Source organism: Ochotona princeps, chromosome 22 (assembly GCF_030435755.1).
Source record: "Ochotona princeps isolate mOchPri1 chromosome 22, mOchPri1.hap1, whole genome shotgun sequence".
In the NCBI taxonomy this organism is placed as follows: Eukaryota; Metazoa; Chordata; class Mammalia; order Lagomorpha; family Ochotonidae; genus Ochotona; species Ochotona princeps.
The window spans coordinates 32604513-32622617 of record NC_080853.1 but is presented as its reverse complement, the minus strand read 5'-3'; the positions used below and the strand labels follow the sequence as shown (position 1 = coordinate 32622617).

Below are 18105 nucleotides of genomic sequence, written 5' to 3'. Positions count from 1 at the left end.
GGTTCAGAATCCCACGGACCCAGGCCATCCTCTGCTGCCCTCCCAGGGACATCAGCAGGGAGCCAGACTAAAAGAGGAGCAGCCAAGACCCAAATCTGACACCCAACTGGAATGCCAGCACCATAGGCAGCGGATTAGCGCACAACACCACCATGCTGGCTCCCACTGCAACAGTTTTAATACCACTTCCTCACACTCACTCAACTTATTTTTGAAATTCCTTGTGATCTTATAAACGTCAAGCTCATAAGGTCTTATCATTCTTTGGGATGCAATCCATGTTCATTTATACTTCTCCCCAAGGCCGCGAGCATCTGTGATGACCCTCCTGTCATATGTCTGTCTGAGACTGTTGTCTTGGGGTTCCTCTACAAATTCCTGTCAGGCAGCCTCCTGGAGATCATCTCCGTGTGTATATGTTCTGTGCTGGGATAACATTCCCACTGGGAACAGAATCTTTTGCTGGCAGTTACTTCTTTTCGCTCATTGAAGACAAAATTCCACCCTCTTCTAGCTTCTAGAAATTGCGGTGGTAGGACATTAAGCATTGATCTTCCTGGGATGCTTTGGACCATGATTATTTTTGTCCCCCTTTTGGTCTGTGTTTATAATTTTTTCTTTGTATTTTATGCAGTTTTCCTATAAGATGTCTAATTGTATGTTTGGGATGATTGGATAAGTCAGCTCCACGATTCTGAGATCCCTCCGCGCTGGGCAGGCCTTGGGCACAGTGGCCTAGCTGCCCCGTTGAAATGCGGAGAGCCCACACAGGAGGCCTGCCCCAAGTCCTGGCTCTTCACCTGCCTGCTGCTATGGGAGGTAGCAAATGACATGTCAAGTACTTGGTTCCCTGCCACCCAGATGGCAGACCTGGACTGAGTTCTGGGGACCTGGCTGCAACCTGGCCTTTGGGAGTGAGTCAGGCTTAGAAGGTCTCGTTCTAAGAATGAAAAAAATCAATAAAAAGATAAAAAAGAAACCCCCAGCAAATATTATACATGATTTTCCCCTTCCTTTAGGATTTTATGTATTTAAACATAAACTTCTGCATAAAATTCAATGAAATTTCTTATTCCATTTTCTCTTTGTACACTTCTGCTCAGTATTTTCTGTATGTTGGCCTTTCTCTGTTGTCCTCGGGGAAACTTTTTTTCTCAAAGTATGCTAATTTCTTGTTTAAACAGGGATTGTACTCCTCCATGAATTTTGAATGTTAGGTTTTGTGTTTTGATTCTTAAAGTTCTGCTTGGTGTATGTTGAAACCCATGATGTGTGTCCCAGCTCACTGCAGGGAAGACGGGGTGTGGTACCCCCACCCTGGGAGCAGAGGCTCTTTCTCCCCCAAGGCGGTCAAAAGATGATGACAGCAGTTAAGACCCATCGGAAAAACCAGCACCCTTGCTTAAGGCTTGCTTAATATTTGTCAGCGTTCCCTTCAGTTCAGATCTAGACATTGTTTAAGTTTGCATGGTTGTTAGAGTCTTTAAAGAGGATAGTCTTTATAAGGGGTCCAGCTTTTCAATCTGTCTCTTGTTGGAGGAATGGTCCAAGTAATTATCTGACATAGAAAGTTCCCTGTATGATGTTTCTGAATTTTTAGGAATGAGTGACATCTGTATTGATTGGAATTCAAGCGGAAGAACTGAGCCAGTGGGAAATTGTGTGTGTGTTATAAGGAACTGACTCATGTGCTGTAGGGGTGTTGGGGGTTTGCAGTCTCCTGAGACTGTCATGCCCGGGAATGCAGATCATGGCAGGGAGAGTTCAAAGGGAAGATAGTGAGCAGGCTTGGTGATGACAGGCCCTTACAGAAACGAAGGCATTCTTTCATGGAACCAAAACATACACAAACACGCACACACCCTTACACCTGTCTCCAAAGTCAGACAAGTGGAGCAAGGCTCCAAGGGAAAGCATGGTGATGTGTCAATAAATCACCAACTCTGTGTGTGTGTGTGTGTGTGTGTGTGTGTGTGTGTGTTATAACATGCCATCTGCCTCCCTCCCTCCTTAGTCCTCCTACCACTAGGAGTCTCCCAGGTAGCCCGTTAGAGCTGAAAAGAGAGATGAACTTGGGGAAGCCAAGCTGAACCTTACAAAACCATCACAGTATTAATGTAAAAATCAGAGACTTATTGATTTGCAAATATTCACTGTGTCCTAAAAAATAGATGATATGATTGTATTCTAAATACACAAACAAATCTCAGGGGCTACAAGAAGATACCCCTGAGGTCAGCATGCTACTGCCAACCTGGCTGCATGGATTTCTGTTGGCAGTTGACCACACTGGGCAACAGAATTTGAGCCTTATTTTGTTTTTCATTATTTACCGGAGAAACAGAAAGGTAGGGGAGAGAGACAGAGTTTCCATCCATGGTTCAAAACCTCAATGCCTAACTGGGAATGCTCCAGTTACCTTGAGCCATCACCATTTCTTCCTAGAATGTGCCCTGGGAAGAAGCCGGAGTCAGGACCAGGCATCCAATATGGGGTATGAGCACCCCAACTTGTAGGCCAAGTGCCCAACACTGAGTGTGAACTTGAAGTAGACTTGCCACTTAACTATGCAAGATGCCACTGCTTTCTTCCTATTCCCTTTGTCCCAACTTCCTTCACCTTCCTTTCAACACTTGTCTTTGCTCAGGCAGGAACCATGTAGGAGTGTTGACACGTGCCTTAAACAGATGTCAGAGAAACAGAAAAGAGACTCACCACCTACTCAAGTAGCTGGTGCAGGTGATGGTAACTTTAATACCTTTAGTTTGTGTCTGGCCCTCTTGCTCTAGTATGAAAAATTCCACACAATCATGAATGCAAAGCCTTTTGAGTTGAATTCTACTTCCATGTATCTGTCATTGTGCATAATTATATGCATTTTCTCGTACGTGTTAAATGTTTTATTCCCAGAGTGTCTGTAGTCTGTGGCTTTAAGCCCTACTTTGGTCAAACTCAGACAATAAAAATAAACCAACACACACTGCAAGCACTTTTCAAAGCAAAGGATGTAAAAATGTAACTGACCTCCAGAAACTATGACCTGGTTTTATAGCCTTCAGTGTTTTAAGGGAAAAGATGGCCAAACTCAAACCATAAGAAATAGGACAGGGAGGAAATGAGTGAGTTGCCTTGACATATTTGATGAAGCAGTATGTGGAGAGCGGGTCAAAGGTTATTGCAGAAGAGCCAGCAGAGAACCAGCAGGCTGGAAAACACTGCAGTTCCAGTGCAAACTGGGCCAACCAAGAGCAGGTGTAATGTTCTCTAATGTCCACGTGTGCTGCCTAAGACCAGATCAGTGTGATAAACTGACCACTTGAAGTCTTTACATGTTTTCTGTCAACAAACATCAGTGGACGTCAAGATTCTGTGTGCATAAGGAGGTCTTTTGGTTTGTAGTGAAGACCAAAGCTCATCGAATATTTTCATATTTCCATTTCATAAACATATCCGCGCACTCAAGCACACAGATGCCTGCATAAGGTGAGAGGGTGGATTCGCAAGTTTCACCATATTTGGTATCAATATGTCTTTTTCCCCTGCATTTGGGCCTTCGTATATGGAAATCCCTGTCCAAGAAAGTCTGTACATATTTTTAAGTAGACAGAACAGGAAATACATTTTCTTCTATCTTTATCTGAAAGTGATTTGTTTCCTTTTCACTAGAGTTAGACAAGTAATTAAAAAAAAGTGCCTCCTTGCTTTGGGAAGTATAAAAGGAACTGTTAAAATTCTTATAGTTTTTTTTTTTTAAGTCTGTCTGTTATAAGCAAGAATTCCTAGGACTTGAGAAATATTTTGAAGCCATCTAGGCATCTTGGTCGTTGTTACAGTGCTAAGTGCGGTGTAACCACTTTGGCCAAAGGCAGCACCATCTCGCCGGTCATTTTCTAGATGACCCCTAGCAGGTCTCCTGCTGTTGTGTGTATCCCTTGTAGTCAGTCCATCCCCAACATGACGGCTGGTCAAGTGAGTCCCAGTGAAAGCTTGCAAGATCCGACACAGCAATCCGCTTGGCCACTTCTTCCTCTCTTCCTGTACTCATTCCCCACCTTGCTGGTCCCCAACAAGCCAGGCCAACCTGACCTGGGACCGTTGCCTGGACTCTGCCTCAACTCCCGAGTGAATGCTTTGGCAGCCTCTCTTGCCTTTCAATTTTTGTTCAAATTTCTCTTCTTAACACATCTCTCCACGGCCACTTATTTAAATTTGCAATCTCTTTTCTACTCCTCCCTTCCCTACTTCCCTCCGTCATTCTGTTCCACTTCATGTGTTTCGTAGAGTTTATTACCTTCCCTCGTTAGGTCTCTGAGGTCTCCTGGATGTATCATTCAGTATCCTTCAGCATTGGCTTGGGAGCTGCACAAAAGCAGAGCTCTTTCTATGGGTGAGAACAGGAGATCCATGGAACACAAATTCATTGGCCCGCATTGTTGAACAAACAACTGTTGATAGTTTGACTCCATCTTTTCTGAGGTTTCTTGATAGTAGTGTGTTGTACAGGGACCAGTTCTGTTGCACTTGTGGTTAGGCCCGGGGCCATGGCCCCCTGAAGGTGCTGAAAAGGCAGGGGAGGTTTTAAATCTCCATGGTAGAGACCTCCCATACAAATAACTTCAGACTTAGACATCTCTTTCATTGTCACAAAAATGACAGCCTCCCTTTTTCTCCACACAGGGGGACGATTCCTCCTCATTCTTGTCGGAAAGTTGCCATGAGGATCCCTCTGGTCCCCCCAACTTTACTCCCCCCAACCCTCAAGCTCTCCAGTGGTGACCACCGTCCCTCTGGCCAGGTAGGACTGGATGGGAGGGGCCGCTTTTGAGAGAAGGGTGTCATGTGGCCATCCACTTTTCAGGCGTCATTGGCTCTCTGCTTTGTTCCTCATCAGCCATTTCTCTACACCGCGTCGTCTCCTTGTTCTCAGCCACACTCAGGACACGGGTGTTGTTCCTTCCTACCTGCCCCCTGGTATTCTTCCTCAATCTTCATTCTCTTCCAGATGTAAAAATTCCATTCCTTTCTTCTTTCTGTCTCTGCTTGGAAATACTGATTTCCTTTTTATGCTTTGTCTTTCTCTCCTGAACTCAGATTCCTGTTTCTACTTTTGAAACATTTTGTTTCCCACGGCACTGTCTCTTTCCTGTGGTCCCAGAGTCTTAAAAAGCCAAGGGGAGTCAAATTAAGTCTCAGGGAGTCTTCTCCATCTACTCCACCCTGCTTACATATTCCTCCTCTTCAAAGCTTTCAAAGATCATTGTATTCCCACATAAAATTTTGAGTTAAGGGGACAACTCAGGATTTCTTGATTCTGGAAGAAGAAGGGCTCTTGGAAATATCTCACTCCCAGGAATGCTTGGGCAAACAAACAGTGATTTAAAAACCTAGAAGGCTTTCACTTTCTAGAAGAAATGCGTCATGGACATAGTTATACTCTTACACTAATAAGAAAGCTGGCATGTGATTCTTGAGTTGACAAGAGGTATTCTTGCAATTATAAAGTAAACTTCTATAACACAGTAGGGAAACTATGGTTGACATTTGCCGATTGCAAAATAGTGAGTGGAAAGGGTTTTGAATATTACCGAATCCGCAAGGAATGATCCTTTTTTGAGGTGATGGATCAAATCTGATCACACTGCAGGCATTTGAGAAGAGAGGAGAGCTTCTTCAACTCTCCATGTCTTTCAAATACATAAAATAAAAATTTTAAAAGCTATGTTTACTGTGATGCATTTTTGAAATCCATGGCTATGAAGTTTTTTTCACAGAGTTCACAAGAAATGTATGAATGGAAAACTATGCATGGATTTCAAAAATGTTTCGCACCAACATAAATTTATCCCATAATACCCTTTTCTCATGAGCTTCTTGAAATACTCCCATAACATGACCTTAGAGGAGAAGCTGTAGAATGCTCAGTGTCTGAAAATACTGATGACATTGCTTTAGAACATCGTAAATCCCTGCCGAGTAGCTGTTCCATGACTACTTTATTCTAGAGTATGCCAATTTTAATAGCAAGCTCCAGGGAACGGAACATAACAGTTCCTACCAACTTTAAAATAATCAAGGGAGCTTGAGATGTTGGAGAGTTTTTCTAACAAAAATGACTAAAATAGCAGTTGGCATTTGATGAGCACTGACCAGATCACAGATATTGCCTCCTTATTCTTGCTCTTGTATGCTGGAGGAAACCGAGGGACATACAAAAAATGCCAAAGCCTCAACCCTTTAAGTAAGTACCTAAAGTTGTACTTTTATGAGGCAGAAGACAGCCTGTGTGTCATGCCAACATGGATAGGTAGGCAACAGGGCTACCCGCTGTGCGCCTTGTCAAGGTACTTAGTCTATACAAAGGAAAATCTGCACCACTCTTGGTTAGGGTGGGTGCGTCTCGTTGGGTGCCTGGAAGAGAGAGACCTTAGACACGTGTACTAACAAGCTTCCATCCTCCATGTACTCCTCACAAAGGCACCTAAGTTGATGAGAACAGTTCAAGACCATAGCTGTCTCAGGCAGGGAATTCAGGGCGCACATAATCACTTCTTATTTTATAAATGTCTCAGACAGTAACCTCTCCCAAGACTGGATTTGAAAAGCTTACAGCGGGACTCACCTCTGGAACTCCTCCATGGACCACATGTGCTACCCCTGAGGCGCAGGCAGCTGTTTCCTGGGTTTCTGTCATTGGGAGGGAGGCAGTGGCAGTCAGAGGAGGAGAGTTGGGGTGGCTTGTACAGATGGAAGAGGTTTTGACCGAAGCCTCCTTCCCACACCTGCTGAAGATGCCAAGTCCCCCTCCTAAGCAGGTGGAATTGGGCTGTGTCTCCCTCCACCTCCTTTTGCCTGGCCTTTGCTCCCCTTCTCCCTTCGCCTCTAATCAGGTGCCTGTCAGGTTCCTAGGTCAGTGCTGAGCTCAAGCGGGCACTCAATGGGTTTGTTCCCCTAAGACCTCTCTCCCGATTCACCCAGCTAAACCTTCGCTTCCCTCAGTCCCAGAGCAGTGCCCTGTTACCCCAGCTTACTGCTGACTGCACTGAGCTTTGCAACAGGCCTGCTTCTGTTGCCTAAGCAATTGCTTTGCCTTTGGATGTCACATGTTCATTCAAACAACACTCACTGAGCTCTTATGTTTACCGCTGAGCATATTAGGAAGTGCAAAAGCACATCCTGGAAGACAAACACCTCCTTTCCAAGTGTATTTACATCTCGGTCCTCATCCATGCAGGGGCTTCTCTGGAAGCTTCTGACTGATGACTTTGATTTTCTTTTTCTGTGTAATTATCATCAAGGGAACACTTTAGGTTAAACTTTGAAAAACTTAAAGGAATAAGAAACTTGTCTAAGAGTAAACAAAAAAAATCACTAAATATCAAAATAGGTTCCCAAGAGTTGCTTTGTGTAACTTCAAAGATGTAGGAATGCAGAAATGAAAAGGTCAGCTGCCAGCAGTGGGGTGTATATGACCGAGTGACCTTTCCAATGATTTGCTTTGAGTCCATGAAGGATATGATTAAAGGCAGAAGTTTGCCACTGAAATAATAGGTATGGGATCCAGAAAATTCAGTGTGTTGGAAGACTCATTAAATAAGGTTGCATAAACATCATGCTGGAAGATTTAATGAATGCATAGGGTCACTTATAGAACAATGAAGGAGAGATGACCTAGAAAAAATAAATTAGTAACAACTATAGACAGCTATGTTACCAGATGGGAGATGAATTCTATAGTTATATTGTTACAATGCACATTGGTATTTTTTAAAATGGAAATCAGCTGGTTTCAGTTTGTTATTTGCAAATGATAAAAATGAATGTCTATGTGCAGGGACTTCTGTTGTGGCTTACAAGGACCATGGCTTCTTAAGTAGCAGTGAGTACAATTAGGTCCAAGGTGGTAATGTAACCATTAGTCCCGAGTGATAATCCCAGAGCAGGCACTGAGGTAACGCTGCAAAAATGCACCCCACCTCAAGTTAGTAACCATCCAGCTCACTGATGTCCAGCAGAACTTTCTGGAGTGCCGTAAATGCTCCTTGCCTGAGTCTCCGGTTCAGTATCCACTATCATGGGTATTCGTGCACCATTTTAAATGGGGCCAAAGCAACCGGGGGCTTCAGTTTTAAACGTTGAGACTTACAGAGCAACCAGCTCCATGTTTCATGCTAATTTCTCGCATCTATCCCATCATTCTGTACAAGATTTGCATTGGAACCAAACTCTAGGCTCTTCATTGCAAGAGAGCTCTTTACTGACACATACTTGGAGAAACCTGGGAGGGCTTCATGGAAGGGGCAACCCTGGAGGTGGGACATCAAGGGTTGAGTAAGTTTATCAGAGGAACAGACAGTAGAGGATTCCTTGTGAGATGAGAAGGGCCAAGATGGATTTGTCATGTTAGGCAGCTGCTGTTCCATTCTGTTCAGACTTCCGTCACAAAGTCTTGAGATAACCCACTAACTTGGAGGGTGATTAGCTTAAACAGTGCAGATTTATTTTCTGATGGTTGTAGGGCCTGTAATCTGTGATCACGTTACCTGCGAGTTTGGTTTCTGGTAAGGCTCCCATCACCAGGCCGACTGCCCCTGTGGGCAAGAACCTGCAGAGCCTCTCCTCTGAGCACAGGGGGAGCAGTGACAGGAGCCAGAGAGTGGAGGACAGGAAAGGGGGAGAGGAGACTCAGAGGCAGAGCTGTCTTTCTCTTTGTTGCCTTTTGCTTTTTTGTTTTTGTTTGAGCATTCCACTCCAATGGATCAAGGATTTAATCTTATGATCTCATGTAACCTGACTTATCTCGGTAAAGCCCTACAAAATTCAGCCTGCAATACGTGTTACCCTGCAAGCAAATGTCTTTCCTTCTCCTCCCACTACCCCACCCGACTCCGCGACCTAGGAAAGCTCCCACAATTAATATGGCAAATGATCACCATCGCTGTTGACTTACATCTTGATAGATAACAGAGTTCTAGAATATCAGCAAGTGTAGAAAAACGTCTAATCCTAAAGTGTCCACCTCACAGAAGCAAAATGTCATTCAATATTGCTTAAGCAAATATTCATTTTCCTTTGCTCTTTGAGAGCAAACCAGTAGTGAGTTGGAGCTGGCTGCGTTAGCTCGCTGGAGTTCATGTTAGAACTTGATGGGATTTTGTGTGCTATGCTAAGCACAGCCATTATTAAACTTAAATGGTGTGGACTTAAATCAGTAAGTAATGCTGTAAGTATTAAATCAGTAAGGACAGGTAACACATACCCAAAACTCTTCCCTTACACATCACTGAATACTGTGCACAGAGCCGATGCTCTTGGAATCCTTTCCGTTCCTGGCCTCTCTGTGGTGGCTACAAGGTCTGCCATTACCCACCTCCCCTCAGTTCCTTGTTCAGGCTCAACACATGGGTAGTTGTAGCTGGCTGAGGTGCAAGGATTCAAAACACAGACATTCCACAAACTGAATTGTTTGGATCTTCTAAGACAGACACTTATGAAATGTTTGCCAGCATAGTGTTAACACAGCCTTGCCGTATGTTGGCACAGTATTTGCCAAGGATATATGCAGTATGTCTGCAGATTGCCATACTTGAAAGCATCCTTACCTGCTCCGGCCAGCAGAGCCAATAACGTGGACACAGAGAGGGTCTGGGGATGAAGCACTGATAGCAGACTTGGGGAAGTCTCCCTTTATTGCCCCTTCACCTCTCCTTATATGCTCTTCCCCCCACATCCTCATTTAGCAGGATATTGGATACAGATGAGTCCAATTAGTCTAGGTGTTTTTAGCCACAAGCCCAGTTCCTGTTCCTGCCCAGACCAAGGAGCACTAATCAACTCCTTAGCCCACAACAATTACTCACCATCTTAGTCTGTTTTCTGTGTCTAATAACATAGTGCCAGAGATTGACCAAATTATTTTTTAAAAATGAAGTTATTCAGCCTCAAGGGTGAGGGGTTGCATCAGGCCATGGCCTGAGGCTAACACAGTTCCTGGGCAAAACAGAGTGTCACGTGTCAAGTAACAGGGAGTTCTCCAGAGAGGCAGCCAAGCTGGCATTTATGGCAGGCCCACTCTCGAGATAACCCATTAACTTGTTAGCCATGTCAGTGGACTGATCTTTCATGAAAACCACCTCTTACAAGTTCCACCTGTTCCCCCAGTCAGTATTCCATAATGGGATGAAATTTCAGCATATGTTTCTGAAGGGAGAAACCATATTCAATTCATTACTCCAATGTGCAAACACAAAACCATGGTTCCTTTTCTGTTTCCTATGCCAGAGAGACCTACACAATTGCAGACCCTCAGTGTGACATATTGTGGGGTCAACAGCACAAGTCCCTTTAAACCATAACTTAGTATGGATGGCAGTTTTCAACTGACTCTACAATGTCTTCTACCTGAACATGGCCTCAGTTGTCCCCTAACTCCTGCCCACTGTGAGCACAAGCTTATAGCTGATATTCAACTAACATGTGCCAACTGTACTCTTCCCCTACTGACAGATTCACACAGCAGTAAAGGCACTGCAATAAATTCTGGGGTGAACAGCAGTTTTCAGATTCAATTTTCTTACCTGTAGGAAACATTTTTCTCTGGTAACCCAGGAAATTAAAGTGACTTTCCAAGGTTACCCAGAGGATAAATGACAGCATTCACCTTCCTGTCATGGTCGTTGAATTCCAAAGTACACCACAATATGAATGTGGGTCTTACTAATTTACTAATTTAAGTCTCACCAGAAAGCCCTAGCCCTGTCTACTTGGGAAGTGAATTAGTGCATGCAAGATGCCCACAAGATCTCTATCATTCTGTCTTTTAAATCAGTAAGTCTTCTAAAAAAAAAACCAGAGGAGCAGAAAAGTCTGCTGCATCCAACCCTAGAATTGAGGAGAGAGAAGACGTAGGGAGGGTATGACTTTATTACTTCTGTGGCTTCTGCTCTCTAGGCCCAATTCTGGAAGATTCTGGACAGGATTAATGGCTCCCCATATTAGGTGTGTCTCAGAAGTCAGGGAAGTTTCTACAGAGGGTGTCAAGAAGCCTGAGGAAATCCTAGCAACAAGATAAGGAGGTGCCTTCTCGTGATGAGCAGACCATGGTCCCATAGAGACTCGTGAAGATACACAGGGAAGCCTGGCAGGTTAAGGCCTTCTGCCTCTGTAGCGTTGGAGACACATGATGATCTATGTAATAGATTTGACTGCCGTGTGGGGACCTGACAACTTTGCAAGACTTATGTCTTCCCAAGGAGACTGACTAGCGTGAGAAACTGTAAGGCTGGCTTTATAGGAGGGCAGGAGTGTGGATTTGCAGAGGAAAGTCATGAAGGAATTGTCTGTTTTCTTGAACTGCCAGGGAGGATAGACCAGCTTCCCATTATGTCACCGTGAAGTGCGGCCTCTGAGCATTCAGGTAGTGTTCTGGGAAGCGTTTCTGCCGTGACTTCAGTTACAGCCATTTCCTGATTTAGGAAGCTCAGGGGATGCGGTGGACTGTTCCCAACTCCTCAGAGTCAATTGAAAGGGAATTGGGCACCTGGGACTTTTCTAACCTGATTTCAGGTTTCCTGGACACCATGTCCTTTCCTGACCCAACACCTGCTGTGACAGATACATGTTTGTAATGAGGTGAATAACAGACAGCTTCCTGAGTCCCAGGTCAGCTGGGAACAGACAGGCTTGTGGGGGTGGGGAAGCCACCGCTGTCCTTGTCACCTCTCAGAAAGCTTTGCAAGATGTTTCTGACAAAGCACAGCCTTTTCTAAAGAAACGTTTGCTGTTTCATGACTAGGAAATTGACACAAACCTGTGAGTTACAGTCAGACTTTTTTCAATGTCTCTTTCATATGTAAACAGTTACAGTATCCCAGTAAGCTCAGCTCCAAAATAAAATGTTCCAGCTCACACAGACCCATCATCATCATCAGGAAAGGTGTGACCCGCAGATTTTCCCTTTGCCATGATAGCCCTGCCAGAAGCGGCGCTCAGCTGCCTGCGCTAGACAGGACCTTTCTCTTTTCACTTTAGACTGAAGTGTTAAACCAGTTTAGTTAGAAAACCTGGAGACTGCCTTTAACACGTTGGAATTCCCATACTGACTAATCAAGGATAGAGTAAAACATAAACCTTTCAATGTCTTTCATCGCTTCAAACGAGATATTTTCTTTTCCTTTCTGTGTGAAGATGGGAAACATTTTTAAAATTAGACTTACTAATTTCTTTGGTACAATTCTCTAATCCAAAAAGCCTGTATTTGTGCTTGGAAGCTTATTGTCGGCGAAATGGTAACTCCAGTAAGGGAGAGGACATCCTTCCAGACTCTCTCAGTTTCTTTGAATCTTGTACCGCAGGGATTCCTTGTCTCCTGCATCTGTTAATCCCCTGTGACAATAGGAGCCAGGGGATGGCTTGACTTAGCGCACCACTAGCTCACACCAGAGAGTGGTAATGGCCATCACTGAAAATACATGTCCCTGGATTTCTGATCATGTTCTTCCCGTATGCACGTGTTGGATAGAGAAGTCATTTCGTTACTACTGTGTTACTTATTACAGTCTTCTTTCCTCTGGGCTTCCTCCTTATTCATTTTTAACTCTTCGGAATTTACACACAATTAAAGAGGGCAATCGTTTTTTCAAAGATTTATTTATTTTTATTGCAAAGTCAGATACAGAGAGGAGGAGAGACAGAGAGGAAGATCTTTCGTCTGATGGTTCACTCCCCAAGCAGCTGCAACAGCTGGAGCTGAGCCAATCCGAAGCCAGGAGCCAGGAGCTTCTTCCGAGTCTCCTGTGTGGGTGCAGGGTTCTAAGCTTTGGGCGATCCTTGACTGCTTTCCCAGGTCACAAGCAGGGAGCTGGATGGGAAATGGGGCTGCTGGGATTAGAACCGGTGCCAATACGGGATCCCAGTGCGTGCAAAGTGAGGACTTTAGCTGCTAGGCTGCCACACTGAGCCCAGGGGCAGTCATTTTAATTGAGTAATTGCTTGTCTAAAGGTGAGGGCTTTGTTCTGATTACTTCTAGGATCCATAAGAGGCACGTCCCCAGATTTATCTTGCCTCGGTACAGGAATTTTTTCCTGAACTTTGGCAACATTTGGTGCCCAGTCTATAATGCTGTGTTCAACTGTCTTCATTATTCATACACAAACATGCTGATGGACCATGGATAAGTTAGATTCATAATCATTCAGTGGTGAACATCATAAGTAGGCAGTGAATTTTAGAAAATTCAGAGGGTTTATCCACTAGGCTATTGTGCCAGGCCCCAAAAGTATAACGTGCATCAGTGAGTGGGAAAGAATGAATGCTCAGAACACAAGATTCAACTGAATACTTTAGTAATTCTGTAGTAAGGTAGGCAAAACAGTAAATCTGTCCTTGACCTTGCAGGCATCTGGCATTGAGATTAGTGCTTATCATGGTGGGTGGACAGAGGGAGAACAGGAAATGAAGTCCAAATGATGAGTGCAACAAAGCCCCTGTCCCTAAAGCTTAAATCCAAGAGCTTCATAGCCTGAGTGTATGCATGAATAACACAGAAACCTGTTGCTGCAAGGAACTGCAAGAAACATCATTGCAGTCATCATGGTGACATGGGCATCCCATACAGGCGCCAGTTCATTTCCAGACTGGCTGCTTCCAATCCAGCTCCATGCTGATGCCTTGGGGATAGCAGCAGAGGACCATGTTAGTGTGTCGGCCCCTGTCACCCAGGGGGGAGACCTAGAAGAAGCTCTTGTCTTCTAGATTCATCCTGGGCTCAATCCTGGCAGTTCTGGCCATCTGGGAGTGAATCAGCAGATATAGGAAGATTCTCTCTCTCTCTCTCTCTCTCTCTCTCTCTCTGTAATTGATTCAGAGGCACAGAAGATAGAAGAGGAAAGAACAACAACAGGAAAGTATTGAAAGAGACTTTCATTATTGATGAAAAAACATAAGTCACAGATTCAGGAATCCGAGGAGGATGAGTTTTAAGTAGTGCCATTTACAGATATATCATATTGAAATTTCAAGAGCTCAACTGTCACTTAAGAATGAGAGCAAGAAGGACAGAAAAAGGGTCAGACACATCAGGGGGCACCGTGGCTTTGCAATTTGCTCACGTTGCTGAAGGAACTCGCAAGTCTATATGCTAGTCAGAGGAAGAACAATTCAAAATAGAAACACAAAGATCAGCGAAACTGCATATAACTAAATAGGTCCAAGCAAGCATTGCCCCCCAAAACTGAAGCTATGTTATGCCTTTAATAAAATATAAGACAATACAATATAATTCAAAAGAAATTGTTGGTCTTATAGTATTTTTTTTAAACATTTATTCAGTTTATTACAAAGTCAGATATACAGAGAGGAGGAGAGACAGAGAGGAGGATCTTCCGTCCTATGATTCACTCCCCAAGTGAGCCGCAATGGGCCGATGCGCACCGATCAGATGCCGGGAACCAGGAACCTCTTCCGGGTCTCCCACGCGGGTGCAGGGTCCCAATGCATTGGGCCGTCCTCCACTGCTTTCCCAGGCCACAAGCAGGGAGCTGGATGGGAAGTGGAACTGCCAGGATTAGAACCGGTGCCCATATGTGATCCCCGGGGCGTTCAAGGCGAGGACTTTAGCCGCTAGACCATGCCGCTGGGCCCTGGTCTTATAGTATTTTAAAGCTTGTGTTCTTCAGAAAGATATTGACTAATCCTATACTATGATAAAATTACCTAAAATATCAATAAAAGAATAACAACTAAATAGATTCAATAATTGCAGAGGAAAAATGTGAGATTAGAAAACATAATGTAGTCTGCGGCCATACCACCCTGAACACGCCCGATCTCGTCTGATCTCGGAAGCTAAACAGGGTCGGGTGTGGTTAGTACTTGGGTAGGAGAAAATATGATGCAAATGAAAGCCAGAAAAATAAGAAAATAAGCATAGAAAGGAAAGTCAAGAAGCATTAAAATGAGATGATCGGACTGAATCCATTAGTTTTGCTAATTACAAAATATGTAAAAATGTTCCATTTAAAAATACCAAATACTGTCAGCTTGTATGTTTTTAATTCAGCAATGTGTTTCTTTTAAAGGGCATTGTCTAGAACATAAGATTTTTAGAAAAGTGGTAACACATAAATAAAAAGTAGACCAGATAAATACTAAGCAAGAACCTGCCTTGACTATGTTCATATTAGAAAAAAAATGCATCTTAAGGCAAAAACCAGAGAAGCTGCTCTGTAATGACAAAGCGTTCAGTTCTGCAAGAGGATGTAACAGTTTCAATTTGTGTGCAGACTGTAATGTCCTCTTGCAATGTATAAAGCAAAAATATTGACAACACTGAAGCTCTATCGTACAAAATGTTCAGATTACTTTTTCCGATGACAGATGTATCTAGCAGTCTAGAGCAATATATTATAGAAGCTATTAGAAAAGTAGAAACTTGCTAATGTGTGTATGTATATCTCACAAAGCAAAAGCAAACCCAAAGAAAATCTCATCATGGAAATTTTCCATTACATAAAGATACCCATTTATATCTTCCTACCCAGTGTTGTTGACAAGAAAAAAAAAAGTTACAGCGGGTCACATTAAATAATGAAAAGATTAATTTAGAAATTAAATGAATTTCTATTTGATAAGGAAATTAACATTAGTTGTCAAGCAAATACAAATATAAACCACAGTGTTACGCTGTTACACCCCTTCGGACTGGCAGTGCTTTAAGCTGTTAGCTATCTAGTGATTTGCAAGCACATGGTACATCTGGGACAGCTCTAAACTGCTATCGGAGTGGAAACTAGAACAGTCTAAAAAACAATTTGGGACTATCTAGTAAAGTTGAAGATGCATAGTCCCTCAGGCCAGACTTCCTTTCCAAGGTAGACACTCCCCAGAGAAAAATCAGTGCATAAATGCATGAAGGAGAGTGTGAATTGCATTTTGCACCACAACCAAAGTGGAAACAACCAGCTGGACTTCAAGAGCAGAATGAAAAACAAAGAATGACTTGGATAAATGTCAGCAATGCAGTATTCAATGAAAGACGAGAGCCAGCGTGATTCCACTCTGTAAGCCTAGAAGTACGCAAAGGGAATCGACGTGGTATAGGAATACAAATCTTGTGAAGCGACAGTGTGAAAATGCTGAGTCAGGAAACTCAAGACTGCCACCCCTCTGAGATGCCGAGGAAGGAGCTGCGAGTTCTTGACTATAAACTGCTCAGTTGATGTTTTTCATTTCCGTGTGCTTCCTATCTTTTGAATATTTTACAGTTACTCATTTTTTTAGGATCAAGTTTTTTTTTCAGAAAGAAAAATTCTTTATATAATGTTAGTGTAATTTAGCAAGATGAAGCATATTCATGTCAGTATTCTTTGTCATTTTTCATTCTGTTGGGATGATTCACCCTCATCACGTCTAGAAAGTGGAGGATCATCCTCAGGTTGGGCCACTGCCCTGCTTCCATCATCTGTGGGGTTCTCAGAGTGCTTAGGGCCAAGTCCATCTTCTTGCCAACTTTCTATGTGGTCTGGTCCTGGATCCCTCTCCTCCCTGTTCCTTCCCCACTCACACACTTTAGTCATGCTGACACCCAGCCATTTCTTCTGTTAGACCACAATTCCTCCATCCTTCCTCTTGCTGGTCCTTTGCCTTTAGAACTTGGTCAAAGTGTTCGTGCAGAGAAAAACTTCAGATTGCAAATTAGACCCTCTCTGATGCTATCTGCTCTATTTTATTGGGGGCACCCATCAGTCTCTCAAAATGTCCCATTTATGTAGTTTCCCACATGGCACCCACACAGGGCCATGCCTGTTTGTTTCTGACCAAGCACCAAACATATTGCAGCCACTGAATGCTATCTGGATTGAGCTATTACTTTTTAGCGTAAACATTTGATTAATGAAAAGTTCTGTAAATGTAGGTGATATTTGTTTGTTAGTTGTGCAGATGCACACTTCTGAATGGCTTTGTTGGCATCTCATCGAATCGGTCATGACACATCTCTACCGAGGCTACAGGCATGGGTTTGGCATCTTACCTCCTTGCTTGTTGGAACAGATGTATTCCACACTCAGACAGCCCATGCCACATGTAAGATAACCAGTAAACAAAATCGCATTATTTTAGATCCTTTTCATTTAATACTAAACCACAGATTCGGGGGCCTGTAAGTAGGTCACACATCACACCGAGTGCTCTGTCGCTTCTTTACCATCTGGCTGCATGAATCAATGTCAGATGCGCACAGATAAATCTCTGAGAGAGGACCTCAGAAAAATGTGTTGCCATCCAAGCTCAGACCCAAGATGATACCTTCTCACAGAAAGACATTTTCAAGGGAAAGCCAAAGACATCACAGCACTGGTTTAACTGCCTGATGTGATTTCTCTCTGCCCTATTTTCTTTGAAGAGTAGATTCTAAATGGGCCCCATCTCTGCTTCATTCGCCTGAATTTTATTACATGCCCAGATATCCAAAAAAGCAAGGGGTAGCAGGAAAAGTTCACAATGCAAGATGTAAGTAACTTTAAGGGTGAAGAAAAAGAAGGCTGAGCCAGTGAGGTGTGTGTGTCCAGTTGACTGCTGGGTGGTCAGCCACCAGAATTGGTTCTCAGTTTGGACTTTAGAACATTAGCAGCCCAGTAAGAAATGGTATTTATGAATAAAATTATAAATGACATTTATTCAAAGGTAGCTTTGTTCCCAAGCAGGGCCTCAAAAGATGAAATTGTGTGGTCCATAGAATAAAGATGAAAAAGTGAATAAAATAAGATCAGAAAAGTATGTTGGAGGCAGGAGGGAATGAGGTAGCAAATTACTCACAACCCACACTCAGTAACATCCTAAAGAATGCTTGGTTTTGAGACACAGAACCCACTGCCATAGAAGGAAAATATCCCTGGAGTCGCTTGGCATTAAAATTTGTATGGGTATTCTATCCTTCCTCATTCCATTTTCTCCATATACTTACAGTATCCCTGAATTCTTGTGTCACTTATCCATTCATACATTTCTTGAATGTATTCAGTATGCCAAGATTCAGATCATGTTCCAGAAAATGTAAATGTAGCCTGCTATGGCAGAGCTTACGGAGAAGTCAGGAAAGAAGCCGTGAT

The 18105-nt window shown here is 43.3% G+C and overlaps 1 protein-coding gene across 2 annotated transcripts in view; it reads left to right on the top strand.

Annotated features, from left to right (window-relative positions):
- PLCB1 (phospholipase C beta 1) overlaps nucleotides 1-18105 on the top strand; it is a 616791-nt gene that overhangs the window by 557390 nt on the left and 41296 nt on the right. Inside the window, exon 32 of one of the 2 annotated variants that reach the window (XM_004593351.2) lies at nucleotides 4678-4795. The exons of the other annotated variant lie outside the window; for it this stretch is intronic. Within the exon in view, the coding sequence (XP_004593408.2) occupies nucleotides 4678-4776 (99 nt within the window). The 3' untranslated portion in view covers nucleotides 4777-4795. The remainder of the gene's footprint in view (nucleotides 1-4677; nucleotides 4796-18105) is intronic. 2 annotated transcript variants of the gene reach the window in all.